Source organism: Gobius niger (assembly GCF_951799975.1).
Source record: "Gobius niger genome assembly, chromosome: 16".
Lineage (NCBI taxonomy): Eukaryota > Metazoa > Chordata > Actinopteri > Gobiiformes > Gobiidae > Gobius > Gobius niger.
The window spans coordinates 12,850,546-12,864,987 of record NC_136867.1 but is presented as its reverse complement, the minus strand read 5'-3'; the positions used below and the strand labels follow the sequence as shown (position 1 = coordinate 12,864,987).

General features: G+C 40.4%; 2 protein-coding genes across 5 annotated transcripts; both read left to right on the top strand.

The window, feature by feature from the left end:
• Window positions 1–1,035: 1,035 nt before the first annotated feature.
• On the top strand, window positions 1,036–10,535 carry lck (LCK proto-oncogene, Src family tyrosine kinase). 3 transcript variants are annotated; one of them, XM_079574159.1, is made up of 13 exons: window positions 1,036–1,155; window positions 2,141–2,252; window positions 2,432–2,492; window positions 2,595–2,685; window positions 3,276–3,374; window positions 3,517–3,620; window positions 4,069–4,218; window positions 4,308–4,460; window positions 5,890–6,069; window positions 8,370–8,446; window positions 9,676–9,829; window positions 9,928–10,059; window positions 10,182–10,535. In XM_079574159.1, the coding sequence occupies exons 2-13, from the start codon at window positions 2,145–2,147 to the stop codon at window positions 10,376–10,378; spliced, it is 1,506 nt and encodes a 501-aa protein (XP_079430285.1). In that variant the 5' UTR covers window positions 1,036–1,155; window positions 2,141–2,144; the 3' UTR covers window positions 10,379–10,535. The 3 variants fall into 3 exon arrangements, with proteins under 3 accessions (XP_079430285.1, XP_079430283.1, XP_079430284.1); XM_079574157.1 differs by having other exon boundaries at window positions 2,390–2,492; XM_079574158.1 differs by having other exon boundaries at window positions 1,050–1,155; window positions 2,144–2,252; window positions 2,390–2,492.
• A 219-nt stretch (window positions 10,536–10,754) lies between these two features.
• LOC306976235 (putative histone deacetylase 1-B) lies at window positions 10,755–14,436 on the top strand. Of its 2 annotated transcripts, none has more exons than XM_079574133.1 (14): window positions 10,755–10,902; window positions 11,390–11,502; window positions 11,593–11,710; window positions 11,802–11,876; window positions 11,950–12,088; window positions 12,181–12,322; window positions 12,407–12,499; window positions 12,572–12,680; window positions 12,749–12,889; window positions 12,971–13,079; window positions 13,161–13,291; window positions 13,408–13,560; window positions 13,684–13,735; window positions 13,810–14,436. In XM_079574133.1, the coding sequence occupies exons 1-14, from the start codon at window positions 10,851–10,853 to the stop codon at window positions 13,835–13,837; spliced, it is 1,455 nt and encodes a 484-aa protein (XP_079430259.1). In that variant the 5' UTR covers window positions 10,755–10,850; the 3' UTR covers window positions 13,838–14,436. The 2 variants fall into 2 exon arrangements, with proteins under 2 accessions (XP_079430259.1, XP_079430258.1); XM_079574132.1 differs by having other exon boundaries at window positions 13,408–13,578; window positions 13,810–14,432.
• The last annotated feature ends 6 nt before the right edge of the window (window positions 14,437–14,442 follow it).

Sequence of the window (14,442 nt, the reverse complement as noted above, 5' to 3'; positions counted from 1 at the left end):
CTTTTCGCTCTCTACTGAAATATTCTTCCTGAGTAAAAATATCGACTGTTTCCACTGTGTGTCTGTAAGTGCAATCTTTAAGTGCAAGAGCGTTAACTTGAAAAAGTAACGTTTGTCTTTCTTGTACTGTAATTGGTGAGGTGTGGCACAACTCCACTTAAATGGGAACAATCCGCACCTGCATTGTCATACAGCTGATAGCATCTTATTGTGATTGCGTAACAGAATATGATTTCCAACCACTAAAGGAAGTATCCATTTCCAAGGTCAACAGGAAAAGAGGAATTCCTCCCCAAAAATAGTACCATTGAAAAGGTACACACTAACAATATTGTATATAGTATATTGTATATATTCGATGCACAAATGGTTACAGCGTGACACGTTCTGTGGCAACACGGTAAATATGTGCACTTCCTGTAATGTTTGGACTGACTTCCTGTCTGCATGCTCTGAAGCAGCAGCTACTCACCACAAGCGAGAAGATGTGGCCCGCAACAGACTATTAGAGTAGAATAAGTCGAAACAATAAAAAACTAAAGTACCATTCACATCTGTTTCGTAAAATACTGTATTTCAGATAATGCACCTTGATAAAACTGTAGACATTGGGGTTTCATCAAAGGCTAGTATTTATAAATGGCCACTAGCCACAATAGGAAACCACATAGACTTATTGTATCACTAAATTGCTACATATATAGCTACATGTAGCAATACTGTATAGCAAAGTTTTCCACTTCCAGAAACAATATTATGAGCTTTTGTAATAATGTTACTTTAATGAAAACGAGCTCTTTGATGATTTGACTGAGTCCTTCTACTTGTCTGACGCCTTATGAGAGGATTGGAAATCATCATGCAGACTCCCACTTTGGAAAAGAGCTGTCCTGACCGCTTTAGCGTGGAGCCTAACGTTCCCCAATGTGAACACACAGCTGCATGATGAGCACCTGTTAGCAGCAAAGAGTAAGCCTCAACCTTTCAACGACAGGAAACACTGGGCTCCTACAGTCAGAGAAGATGCGCATTGAGCTATAAGAGGGGCAGATGATGACATCTTCACACCAAGCTCCTCTAATGAAAACTCACTTAGTGTTTTACTGTATAATAAACTGATTCCTGACGACCCTGGATTATTTCACTTAATATAAGGTAAGCGATCATAATGCAATTACACTGAGCGAAGGATATATTCTTTTGAATTAAATTATTAAGTTCATTCAACCATAAGAATTTTAATACAGAAACCAAACTGCACTAACTAACAAATAATGTGTTGTAGTTGAGTTTTTATTTGATTATTGATATGAAAAAAAAAATTACATAAAAGTACAATTGTGTGTTTGATAAGCCACACTGACAGGTATAGGCGTTAATCTACAGTCACTACATATTTGTTACAGAGGAAAATAAACTACTGTCCCTCTTAGACAGTTTTTGTGTTGGAGAGCTTTGACTGTCAATTATCAAAAGAGGAAGAGAGAGAGCCTTACTGGAAAACGATGACTTTGTTTGCTTGACTTTTATTGCTGTAGACATAGGAGTGCTAATTATGACAAAAAACCTGGTGGCCCGGTAATCCCCCTGTGATTTATTCAATGTGGTTGAAATTCGGGTTGTTACTGCCGGGTCAGTCCACTTCAGATTTTTCTCACGGCTCCCAGCCTTTGGGACCAGTGGTTGCAGCGATTAGCCCACTGACCCTGATATACGAGTGCACCACAGGGAACGTGAGCCTGAGAAAGGCAGTTTGTTCTGACCAGTGTAAACCAATAAACAAACACGCACACACTTCAGAACAGAATCAATATTCAACAAACGTGTACAAGATTAGATTAGCATTGAACACAGCCATTTCCTAATTTTAATGCCATTTTATTTGTCATTTCTTACTTAATGATACTATTACACCAGATTGGGTGAACACTGCAGTACAGGCATCCTTTTATTTCTAATGAAAACGTTTAGAATGTTACCAAAAAAAAGACCCAAGCCAAAAGCAGCTTTATTGTCAATCAATATAAACATGCACTTGTTGATTTTATGATATTCTCAAATCCTTAACAGCATATAGAGCAAAATATTAAAAATCTACACCCTATTGTTTTTTCAATGGCTGGACCTCTTCCTCTTTTAGCAGGATGGGGTGTAACTGCAGTTCAGACTACTCGGACAGTGACTGGATCGAGAATCTGGATGAGATTTGTGAGCACTGCAACTGTCCCATCCCGCCATCATCATGTAACACAGTAAGCGCCCATGCCGTATTAAACTTGTGTATTCCTTTAAACGCCTTATCAAATTGTTGATTACGCCGCAGTGGTAAAGAAGTCTTTTGCTAACTTGCAGTCCTTGTTCATTTCATACACCGCATTTTGTCTTACAGAAAAACGATCTCACAATGTTCCCTCCTATGCTCTCTCATCAGTACACGGACGACCGGATTCCCTATCACTCACCACAGTCGCCCCCCATGTCGCCCTTGGCTGGTACAAAAACAATTAGTAATCTGTCACACCACTTTCATGAAGTGATTGTGCGAAGATAAGTGCGTGCTCTAAAATGTCATGTCTGTGTTATTTTCATTTTAGATAATCTGGCAATGGCCATGCACAGCTATGAACCGGCCCATGACGGCGACCTGGGCTTTGTGAAGGGAGACAAACTCAAAATTCTTAACAAGTAAGCAAGAAGACACACGTACTTTTACCTTTCTACACAATATAACATTTACTCCAAATAAAAAAATTCAATAAGACCGAGTGCATTTTCTCCGCTTCAACTTTACCCAAATCTAAAAGCTTCTCGCCCGGAGCTTACAGCCAATAGGCCAGTGTAACGCTTCATTTGAAAGCTAAGATCGACAAAACGGATCTAAATGGTTCTTTTTCCATCTCATTTTTGCCACTTTTTTGTCGCACTTTCATTGCCTTTGTTGTCACTTTTTTTGTTGCTTCTTTGTTGAGTTTTTGTCACATTTTTGTTGTTCTTTTGTGGCTTTTTCGTCACACATTAAGTCACACTTTCATCGGTTCATTTTGTTGCGTTTTCGTACTTGTTTTCTTCTTCTTCTCTTTTCTGACGCTTTCTTTCAAGAAGCCTTTAGATTGGGTAAAGCCAAACTGGAGAAAATTTGCTCCGTTCAGGTGGAGGTGATCTTGAGGTCAAATGTTTTTTGAGATGGTACTTGGTGTGAAATATTTGAGAAAAATAGTCTTCAGCTGCGTTTTCTGATGCCAAAAGTATGATATTTTACTTTTTTTGACAAACAGGGATGATCCGGAGTGGTATTTCGCCGAATCTCTCACCAGTGGCAAGACGGGCTTCATCCCATTCAACTTTGTGGCCATGAACACAGTAGAGACTGAACCGTACGTCGCTAAACTCACTCATACAGGAAATATACCTACGCCCGTCTCTCATCACCATGACAACCATAAAGTTGCACTCTAGACCCGGATGGGGGATGTGGTTAGATCATAGCCTTGATGTTTCTGTGTCTCGATGCTGCAGGTGGTTCTTTAGGAATCTTTCTCGTAACGATGCCATGAGGCTCCTGCTCGCTCCGGGAAACACCCAGGGATCCTTCATGATACGGGAGAGCGAGACCACCCCAGGTGAGCTTGGAATCTGACCCATCCCCGTCATCCATGCTCACAATGATAATGTGTTATTACAAAATGAGGTCAGGTATATACATCTCTCCAAACGTTATTCCCCCATGAGCTCCGGTTAACAATAGCAGAGAGCAACTTGCTTTGAGAAAACACTTGCACAGTTTGTAGCCCAGATGATATTTCAGCGCAAAGAATTCAAATAGTTTTAATGTCGTGGTAATACTTAACACTATTTACTGATTGTGTTCATTGTTTCATTCATTTGGTGTTCAGAAAAAATATGTGTTTCCCAGATGGTAATCAAATTTGGCTCATTAGGCTTTTGTAGAAATGTAGAAATCCTTTTGGGAAGCTAATACCCATGCTCTAACTTGTCTAACTTTCTGAAAGTAAGTAAGAAAGTCAGCTTGTCTCTACTGTTGAAATACTGTTCCATCTTCTACTGCAGGTTCATACGCATTATCTATCAGGGATTTTGACCAAAACAACGGTGATGAAGTCAAACACTACAGGATACGCAAAATGGACGATGGCGGCTTTTATATCACGGCCAAGATTTCCTTTAACTCTCTGAAAGACCTCGTGCAGCACCACACGCGTATGTAGAAACTCCTCTGCTGGGTTTGCTATTGAAACATTGCCTGTTTTCAGAGTAAACACTAAATACCGGGGGGACATTTTCACCAGGATTTGCAGATGGATTGTGCACCAAGTTGGTGAAGCCGTGTCAGTCGAGGGCGCCACAGAAGCCTTGGTGGCAGGACGAGTGGGAGATCCCACGCGAGTCTCTCAAACAGCTACGCAAACTGGGAGCCGGACAGTTTGGTGAAGTCTGGATGGGTGAGCATCAGAAGATCACTGTGTGCAACATGTGACTGAGAACACAGAAACTGGAATCTGTAATTTACTCTGAGATCTAATTTAAAAAGATAAAGAAGATGAAAGTCAAAGACAATATTGTAGGGCCAACATTCTCAACAAAGTCCTTTTTAGCTTTTAGTCATGCTTCATTTATTTATACCCATAATAATAATGCTAATAATCTGTTTTACATAGATATCATTACATTCAATTATGAATGATCAAAGGCAAGGTGCCCAAAAGCATTTTTGGAAAGCCTGAATAAAGCAAGGACCTTAAAATTAGAGACCCTCAAACTTCTCAGGAGTTCATCTTATGTATGCTGTATATTATATTGTTTTTCTGCGATGATTTGTTGCTTGTTGCACATCCTGCATTTCAAAAAGACATTAGCCAGAACTTTTCTGCCGAGCACACAGAAAAAGGTTTCCTTGAAACAATCATAATTGCAGGCTTGCTTTAGCTGGTTAACTCCAGAATGATGTGGGGGCATTAGCCGGGTTACACAACATTGACAAAGCTGGATGGGTCCACAATTTAAGTAATCCGGTAGACTGAAGGAATTGTCAATACTTGCACAAATGTCCACTGGGTCTCACAGGAGTGAAGTCTTCCATAACACAACCCTGTTATTACTCAATTAGTGGGGTACTTTCCACTTCTGTTTTCCATCTTCATTTGCCAACAAAAGCTGAAAATGCCAAACAAACCACACCACCAGATCCAAACACGGGGGCACACAACCCCTGCTTCTTTGTTTGTATAACATAATCTTGCCTGCAGACTGGGCATTGTATTTCTGTATGTCTAAATTTAAAAAAACACCGGGCTTTATGCAGTGCTAGCATGTAGGGCTTCACAATTAATCAAAATCAAATAGAAAATGTAATGATTGATTTAAGCAAATTCCAAGTTAGGCAGTATTGGAGTCACAGCTAACTGGGGGTAGACAGTTGGAAGTGCAGCTATTAATCTACAATAATGCCCCCCCCCCCAACAACCCACTCACACCCCGCTTTCACACATAGGCAAGGTGTAGTATCTTGCCCAAAGACAGTCTGCAACAGTTGGAGCCGGGATTTGAACCTTCCTCTAATAAGACAAGGGCCCACTGTAACATCTGAGCCACAGTCGCCCCCACTGTACAATGTTTAACCTTAATGCTAACCTGGTTGTTCAGACCGCCTGACATGCATGTGACAAATGTAATTCCATCCTCATGTGCACAGTGAATTGCACCTTGATTTCAAGACATAATTCACTGTTCTAATCCCACTTGGCATACTTACTATACTTGCAATAAATTAGCATTTTGCTGTACTACTATGTACATAGATTTGACGTGTTTATATTATCTTTTCATATTCAACCAACTTAAATATGTCTTTGTTGAATTGTGTGTTCCCAGGCCAGTACAACAATGATCGAAAGGTGGCTATCAAGAATCTTAAAATGGGCACCATGTCAGTGGAGGCCTTCCTGGCTGAAGCTAATATAATGAAGAATCTCCAGCACAAGCGCCTGGTCCGCCTTTTTGCTGTGGTTAGCCAGGAGCCAATTTGCATTGTCACAGAGTTCATGGAAAATGGTGAGTCAAAAACTATACTTGCTTCAACTTCAAAGGAAAAGAGAAGTACAAGCAAAAGCGTGTTGAATGAGTATTTCCAAGAGGAGGAAAAAAATAATTAGGTCATTTCTTTGCAATCATGCAAACTTCAACTCAAATATGTCTGGGCTTGCTTCACATGCGTCAGACCTGCTTAATCTCCCACCAGACTGTGTAGAGAGGGTAAGCCCACACAGTGAGAGGGATTTAGCCAGCATTGAGCCATAGTTTCAGGATCAAACTTGTTGATTTTAGTATTGGACACGGAGTGCCAAAAGGTGTGTCAATACCTTTGGCTTGGCACTGTCAAACAATGAAATCCAAGTATAACCGGGGACACATTGTTGGTATTTAGGGGAAATATGCTTTGATTATAATCATGGCTGCATAGGTCTTTGAGTGTTTTTGATTTGATGTGAGAAGTGTAAAAATATTCCCTTCCAAAAATACAATAGCATTTAAAAAGGAATGATGTCCTATTCAACGGGGTCATTTCCAGTAAATTTTAAGACTAAACATTTGATGTAATATTTGCTTCTGTCCCAGGATGGAATAGTAGGAAATATTTAGTCCAAATCCACCAAAAAATATATGAATAAAAGAAAGAATAGACCCTGGGTTAAAGAGCAATAGAGCAAAAGCAATAGAGAAAATAAGAGTTAACACATCAAGGATGAGCAAATGCTGTTTTATACAAGTTTTATATAGTTTTAATGGCCTCTGTATAGATCTTCCTCACTCCTCTATTCACAGGGCCGTGTTAAAATGTTTCCAAACAAACATGAACTTTGTCTTGCTTCGCGTGCCCCATCCAAACGTGTTTACTGACGTGAGGAGGGAGCCTCCTGGTCTATGAGGGAGGGGTGTGAAAAGGGAAAGCGTGCACCGGCTTATTGTTCCCTAACACCCTGATGACGCTTGGCTGCGTTCCAGCGGCTCGATTACGCACATTCACCGACAGATCAACACGCAAATACACAGGACCCCTATGCGCGCTAATACTGACTCCAACATTAGGTAAGAAGCCACATGAGAGACCATAACATGAGGGAATGGCAGATACAATCATTTCTTTTGGTACATACTGAACTTGGTCAAAGCTGCACCTTTACAACTGCAAGATACATAATTTCACGCTCCCACAGAAATACACGCCACAAAAATCACGCTGAACTGTGCATTCTGACATGAGGAACCCATAACAGTGATCAAAAGACGAGCCCGTCCTCCCTTCACTCCCCACAAGGATCGACTCTGTTCCTACCTTGGACCACTTTTGACAGATATTGGCCACAGCAGCCATTCCCATCTCTAAAACTATGTCATCTGTCGTTTTGGAAATGCCCAGGCCCTGTCATATTCCTATCATTATTTTCTCAAACTTGCTCAAACACGCATTTTTGGTGGCGCTCCAACTATGACTCCAAAACATTACACTGACTTTGGGTGACGCCTTTCTTTGTGGAGTGTGCACGTAGGTTTCCTCAGGGAGTCCTACTACTAAAAAACATGTACAATAGCTTCCCATCTGGGGTCAGGACGCCTCTAAAAATGGGATTTTGATATATCTCATTGGGACTTTCCTGGTTGAATAAAGGACTGATATAATAAAACTGTGCCAAGCAGAAGAGAGGTAATAAATAGTTTTGATACTCCTGTAATGTTGCAGTACACTGTGACCATGGCAGCAGAGGTGAATAGAGTGCCTTTGTCCAGTTTGCTCAGAGTGACCCGTAGGCCAGTGACAGTGGTCCTATGAGGCTGCCTCTTTGTCCGGGCCCCTTGTGTGCACAGGACACAATAACCGCTTCTGTTGTCATTTCAACAAATATAAAAGATGGCTCAGAGTTCCCATCTCTTCAATTAGACTCTGCTTTATTATGAGGGAGGACAAAGATGTTTCAGGCGTGTCAGTTCAGTGTTCCTTTATGATCTTGACAAAAAAAAGGGCTTCTATGGCTCTTCACTTCAAAAGCAAGTCTTGAGAGTGAAAGCCTCCTCTTTCCTGGCACAGATGTTCTTTTTTTTTCAGTGCTTCCTTAGATTTAACTTATGTGCTGGGTATTGTCTCCTGCTAATCTAATTTAACCAAAAGTCACAGGAAGTGGTCCTTGCTGTCACAAATAATGCATCACTTTGACTGAGTCTGATATGAGCCTTTGAGTCCAACCTTGTTTATTTATATCCTTGAATAAAGGTCATGATTTTGTCAAAAGGGATCCAAGACACAATGTGATATTAAAAGGAAAGTAAAAACAACAACTTGTGACTTTTGTTTGCAGGCAGTCTTGTGGATTTCTTGAAAACACCAGAAGGAAACAGCTTGAGCATAAACGTGCTGATAGATATGGCCTCACAGGTAAATCTTTTTGCATCTCATGTTCCATGTTCTATTTTTGGAACAAAGCTACCGATGAGCGCAAGCAGCACATTTCCAGAGCAGAAGACCCACCAAAACTCTGAGACCAAAACTATGCAACAACACAGGCCAATGGTTTGTGCAGTCTTTACCGAGATGCATTGCGGGTGTGTGAATGTGAGAATGGAAAATACAACCACAGGAAGAAAGACAGTAAGGTATTCGCAACATAAAAGGGCCGAGCAATTCTTCACGTCTGGGTATGCAAATCTTTTGACGTCTTTGCTCACCCAAGAGCAGCAGATTTTGACAAAGCTTTGCGGCCAAACATGTACAAAAAAAATCTAGCCTCTAAGCTGCTTTCTTGCACAGGCAGCATTTAAAGTGTATGTACAATTGTTTCTACGGAGCAATACTTTGACTGATAGATATTGCTGGGTTTCAGACGACTCCACAATATTTAAGAGCCAGAAAGATTTTTATATATGTTGGAGCCTGGAACTATTGTTGATCTAACCCTTTGTGATATGGTTTGATAAATACGGTAGGATGCTGGACGTTGTCTCTATAATTGATTGATTAGGTACAGTATAACATTTGTGGATCTATCATATAAAAAACCTCTAAAATTGATACAGAAATACTTATTGTAACATGATCATAATCTACAATCTTATAACAACAAATGCTTGTAGCGTATTCCAGCAGTCAGGCCACTAAGAGATACCAAGATACATGTTCCAAAGCAACTTTCAAACACTTCATTTGTAAAGAGGTGTTATTTTTCTTTTACATCACAGTCTTATGACAGGACCTTAGGCCAAAGACACCTCAGTGCCAGATTCTTAAGTTTGAAATGTAAACCACTGACCTACCTAAACTGAAACGCTAGATATGCAGGCACAAAAGATTATCTTGTCCCAACACTTTGAATTTCAGTCCCACAGGAATCATTACAGGGAATAAATCGAATATTGTGTTGAAGGGTAAATTCTCTTCACAATGAAAAGATGAGGAGCGTTTTTTTGTCTCAGGAAACATCTGTTACCAGAGCTGGTACCGAGTGCAGAAAGCTGCGAACCTGGGCGGAGTACTGTATGTAGAATAGAAACTGACCTATGGAAGTGGCTAACACCCTGCTGTTGGTTCTCATCAATCCACACATAGTCAGTCTGTAAATCATCAGACTGAGTGTGTACTAAGGGCTTGTCTGTTGTGTCCCCCTGCAGGTGGCAGATGGAATGTCCTTCATTGAACAGAGAAATTACATCCATCGAGATCTACGAGCTGCAAATATCCTGGTTAATCAAGAACTCATCTGCAAAGTGGCTGACTTTGGACTTGCAAGACTTATTGAAGACAATGAGTACACCGCCAGAGAGGGTAAAAATAACAATCTTCATTGTTACGGCCCAAAGCATTACATCTTAGAAGAGGAGAGTGCATCATGTCTCATTGTATGTCCTCATTAATCATTTTAGGTGCAAAGTTTCCAATCAAGTGGACTGCTCCAGAAGCTATAAATTATGGTACTTTTACCATTAAATCTGATGTGTGGTCATTTGGGATCCTGCTAACTGAAACAGTGACATATGGACGCATTCCCTACCCTGGTATGATGTGATTTTCTGAACAAATTTAAATGTTTTGTAAATAAATGCACATGAACTTACTTTGTTTGTTGTAGCCTGTAAAGTGTTGTTGTTATAATACCGATTTTTTCTTTTTTTAACAGGCATGTCCAACCCAGAAGTCATCCAGAACTTGGAGCGAGGATACAGAATGCCAAGGCCAGATGAGTGTCCCGATGCTCTCTACGACGTTATGCACATGTGCTGGAAAGAAACACCAGAGGACAGGCCCACATTTGAATATCTGAGAAATGTTTTGGAGGATTTCTTCACTTCAACAGAGAGGCAATACCAGGAATAGCCTACCAAGACAAGAGGACAAGGACTTGTATATTTCATTTTCTTAATTATTGTTGACATTTTTGTATATCCTATCAACATATTGCCAAAAGATCTAGAGCTGGCATATCATTGCTTGATTGCTTTGTCATGACTTTTTTTTCTTTTTTTTTTTCTTTTTTAAATAAAGACATGTGTATTTTTACATTGTTTCTTTGAATTTGAGGTTGTTATATGAACAGTTACACATCAAAATGTAAGCTGCTATGACAGACAAAAAAAACTAACTAAATAAAATCATTAAATTCGTGATCTGTGGCTGGCTGCTGTGCAAAGTTGTTTGTGACCGACCGACAGGCGGACTCTGGCGACATCTACTGGCCAAGGCCGGCAGCACATTCCTCATATTTGTACGGACCTGATACGATCCGCCTCTTGTCGCTGTTGTCTCACGGTGTGTGCGGTGTGCGCTGGAAGCTGCTAAAGGGACTAAAATGGCGCTTACTTCACAAGGAACAAAGAAAAAAGTTTGCTACTACTATGACGGTACGTACTTACGCGTGTCGCCATGTATGCAATAATTTCACCGATGAGCTGAAGCTGGGAAATGGTGCAATGAAAGACTTGAGTTTATTTTGCATTTTGCTAACCTGCACGGTTGCTAACCTAGCTAGCTCGCTCGCTTCATCATTCTCTGCGGTGCATGGCATCAAATGGAAAATTGTAGTTATACGTACAACCCGTTTTGTAGAAAAGTCTTGATATCACAACTTTTGGTGGATGATCTCACAATGCAGCCGGTGAACTACTCATTAATATAATTTGTATTACTTGGTGCCGTCGTAATTAACGCCAACGACGTCTTCTGAAAATGGTAGAATACGCTCAGTTTCTGGAGCATTACAGTCTGCGTAAAACAGACTTTCCGTACTTACTTATTTATTGTGTTTTTATACTTCGCATAAATTCGTTTAAGTGCAATAATTAATTGTATTTTATTTGTTTGTCTTTTTTTTTTTTTTTTTTTTTTAAGGTGACGTCGGAAATTACTACTACGGCCAGGGTCACCCCATGAAACCACACAGAATCCGTATGACCCACAACCTGTTACTGAACTATGGTCTGTACAGGAAGATGGAAATTTATGTAAGTACAATAGCGTTTTATTTTAGTGTTTGTTGTTGAGTCTCATTTAAGCTTTAGTACGATAACTAACCCTTCTTCCTCTTCTTCTAGCGCCCACACAAAGCCAGTGGAGAAGAGATGACCAAATATCACAGTGATGACTATATCAAATTCCTGCGTTCCATCCGTCCAGACAACATGTCGGAGTATAGCAAACAAATGCAGAGGTGTAAGTTGACCAAAGATGCAACGTTCATTCTTCTGATTCAGACAGCAGGACTTCTGACTTTTCTTTTCTTTTGTTTTTTCCTCCTATTTAGTCAACGTGGGGGAAGACTGTCCTGTTTTTGATGGTCTATTTGAGTTCTGTCAGCTCTCAGGAGGGGGCTCAGTTGGTAAGTTTGTTATGGCCTCCCTTTATTAATGACTTAATTCCAGGTTTTCATCTGATAATCTTCTTGTATTTAGCCGGTGCTGTAAAACTGAACAAGCAACAGACAGACATCGCCATCAACTGGGCTGGAGGTCTGCACCATGCCAAGAAGTCTGAAGCCTCTGGGTTTTGCTACGTCAATGACATTGTCCTAGCAATCCTGGAGTTACTGAAGTGAGCAAACAAGCCTGGTTACATCTGTATAGCACACTCTTTGGCTTTATTCTAATGTGAAAATGTGTTTTTTTTTTCTTGTGTGTCTTTAGATACCATCAAAGAGTTCTGTACATTGATATTGATATCCACCATGGTGATGGCGTGGAGGAAGCCTTCTACACAACAGACCGTGTCATGACTGTGTCCTTTCACAAATACGGAGAGTATTTTCCCGGCACTGGTGACTTGAGAGTAAGCTTCATGCCTCTATTCTCCCACAGTTATCAAGCACTGTAAACATTATCTGACGTGTGTTGTTTATGTGGCTTTCTGCAGGATATTGGTGCTGGTAAGGGAAAATATTACGCCGTGAATTACCCACTGAGGGATGGCATTGATGATGAGTCTTACGAGGCCATTTTCAAACCAGTAAGTGAATCGTTTTCCTCATGCAAGGACACATTGATACATGTAATGTGACTAAGGTGTTTTCGCTTGCAGATCATGGCCAAAGTGATGGAGATGTACCAGCCCAGTGCTGTAGTTCTTCAATGTGGGGCAGACTCGCTGTCCGGAGACCGACTTGGCTGCTTCAACCTTACCATTAAAGGTAAATCTTCTTTCTACAACACTGCTATTACCTTTCATTTGTTTCGACTGACAATTGTGTGTTCTCAGGACATGCCAAATGTGTGGAATACATGAAGAGCTTTAACCTTCCTTTGCTAATGCTGGGTGGAGGAGGTTACACTATTCGCAATGTGGCACGTTGTTGGACGTACGAGACTGCTGTTGCGCTCGATGCTTCTATCCCTAATGGTATTTTAAAGATTCTTGTAACTTTTTAAAGCATTGTACTACAATACATTCAACAATCGGGTAACTAATATATCTTCGCAGAGCTCCCATACAACGATTACTTTGAATACTTTGGACCAGACTTCAAGCTGCACATCAGCCCCTCCAACATGACCAACCAAAACACCAACGACTACCTGGAGAAAATCAAGTGAGCACAAAATGAACTATGTAGTTATGGGATGAGTTGATACTTTGTTTGTAATTTGAGAACAATGTTTTTCTTCTTCAGGCAGCGATTGTTTGAGAACTTGCGCATGCTACCTCACGCCCCAGGAGTGCAGATGCAGGCCATTCCTGAAGACGCCGTGCAGGAAGACAGCGGAGATGAAGAGGAAGAGGATCCCAACAAACGCATATCAAGTAATCAGATGTTACACAGCTCAGAACATTTATAGAATATAGATACTGCGACCCATGACATTTTGAAACCACTATGTTAGCCCTAGCTTTTACTTATTTGATCCTGGTTTTTGTAGTTCGCGCCCATGACAAGCGGATAGCGTGTGAAGAAGAGTTCTCCGACTCCGAAGATGAGGGCGAAGGAGGCCGCAGGAATGTTGCGAGCTACAAGAAACCCAAACGACCCAAAACCGAAGGCGAGAAAGAGGGAGAAGAAAAGGAGAAGAAAGGTGAGGAGGAAACAGCAGGTATCTACTCATTTTTATTATTTTTTCAACCAATCATTCAGAAATATGTCCAGTTGCATTATTACGTGACGGTGACCGATCCGATGTAAATGTGTTTGATGACAGAAGTAAAAGAAGAAGAGAAAGTGCCAGAGGATGAGAAAATGGACACTTCAAAGTGAGTAAATAAATGGCTGTTTAGAAATCTTTCAAGGCCACAGCGTAACAGTTTCTATCTGTGTCTTGCTTTAGGCCCAAAGAGGAATCGAAAACACCATGAAGTCTCAGTTAGCATCCTGTGACACCAGTGGAATCTCCTTGGACTGTTTTTCCCTTTCCTTTTCCATGCAATCGCTTTGGAAAGTATTAACGGACTGACCCTTTGTTTACTTAATGGGAATACGATCCCAGAACAATTTTTTAGGACTTGTTTAGAACATTTTGGACCCAGGTGAAATTGTTTTTTTAAAATATACTTTCTCTGCTTTTGTATCCTATGAGGCTTTTTCTTGTGGAACAACTGTAAAAATTGGTTAGTGTTTATGTATCAAACGGATTTAAGTTATTTAAAACGTAGATATTTGCCTTTTTATTCCTACTTTTGTCCTGTGCCTTGTCAATATATAGTATAGTTGGAAGCATGCTTGTACACGTGAAACTCATTTCTTATGTCTGAACACAATGTTCAAGCATAATTATGTTGTGTACACATTCTCATGTTGGGTAAAAAGTACATCCCTATTTTACGGTAGTTTTATAGTGTTTTTTTTTTTTTTAACTGGTAACTTTAGTATGTTAATATTGTCTACTAATTTTTTGGGCAATCTTTAAATTAGGATTGCACTGAAGGCGTCTTACGGAGGGTGAATTTGTATATTGTATATA

Bases quoted from the DNA above. Each gene is read 5' to 3' on its own strand.
- LOC306976235 (XM_079574132.1), top strand. From the start codon at position 10,851: ATGGCGCTTACTTCACAAGGAACAAAGAAAAAAGTTTGCTACTACTAT. The intron at 11,711-11,801 runs GTAAGTTGACCA...CCTCCTATTTAG, and splicing joins TAGCAAACAAATGCAGAGGT to TCAACGTGGGGGAAGACTGT. The intron at 12,089-12,180 runs GTGAGCAAACAA...GTGTGTCTTTAG, and splicing joins GCAATCCTGGAGTTACTGAA to ATACCATCAAAGAGTTCTGT.
- lck (XM_079574157.1), top strand. From the start codon at position 2,145: ATGGGGTGTAACTGCAGTTCAGACTACTCGGACAGTGACTGGATCGAG. The intron at 2,493-2,594 runs GTACAAAAACAA...TTTTCATTTTAG, and splicing joins CCCCATGTCGCCCTTGGCTG to ATAATCTGGCAATGGCCATG. The intron at 9,830-9,927 runs GTAAAAATAACA...TAATCATTTTAG, and splicing joins TGAGTACACCGCCAGAGAGG to GTGCAAAGTTTCCAATCAAG.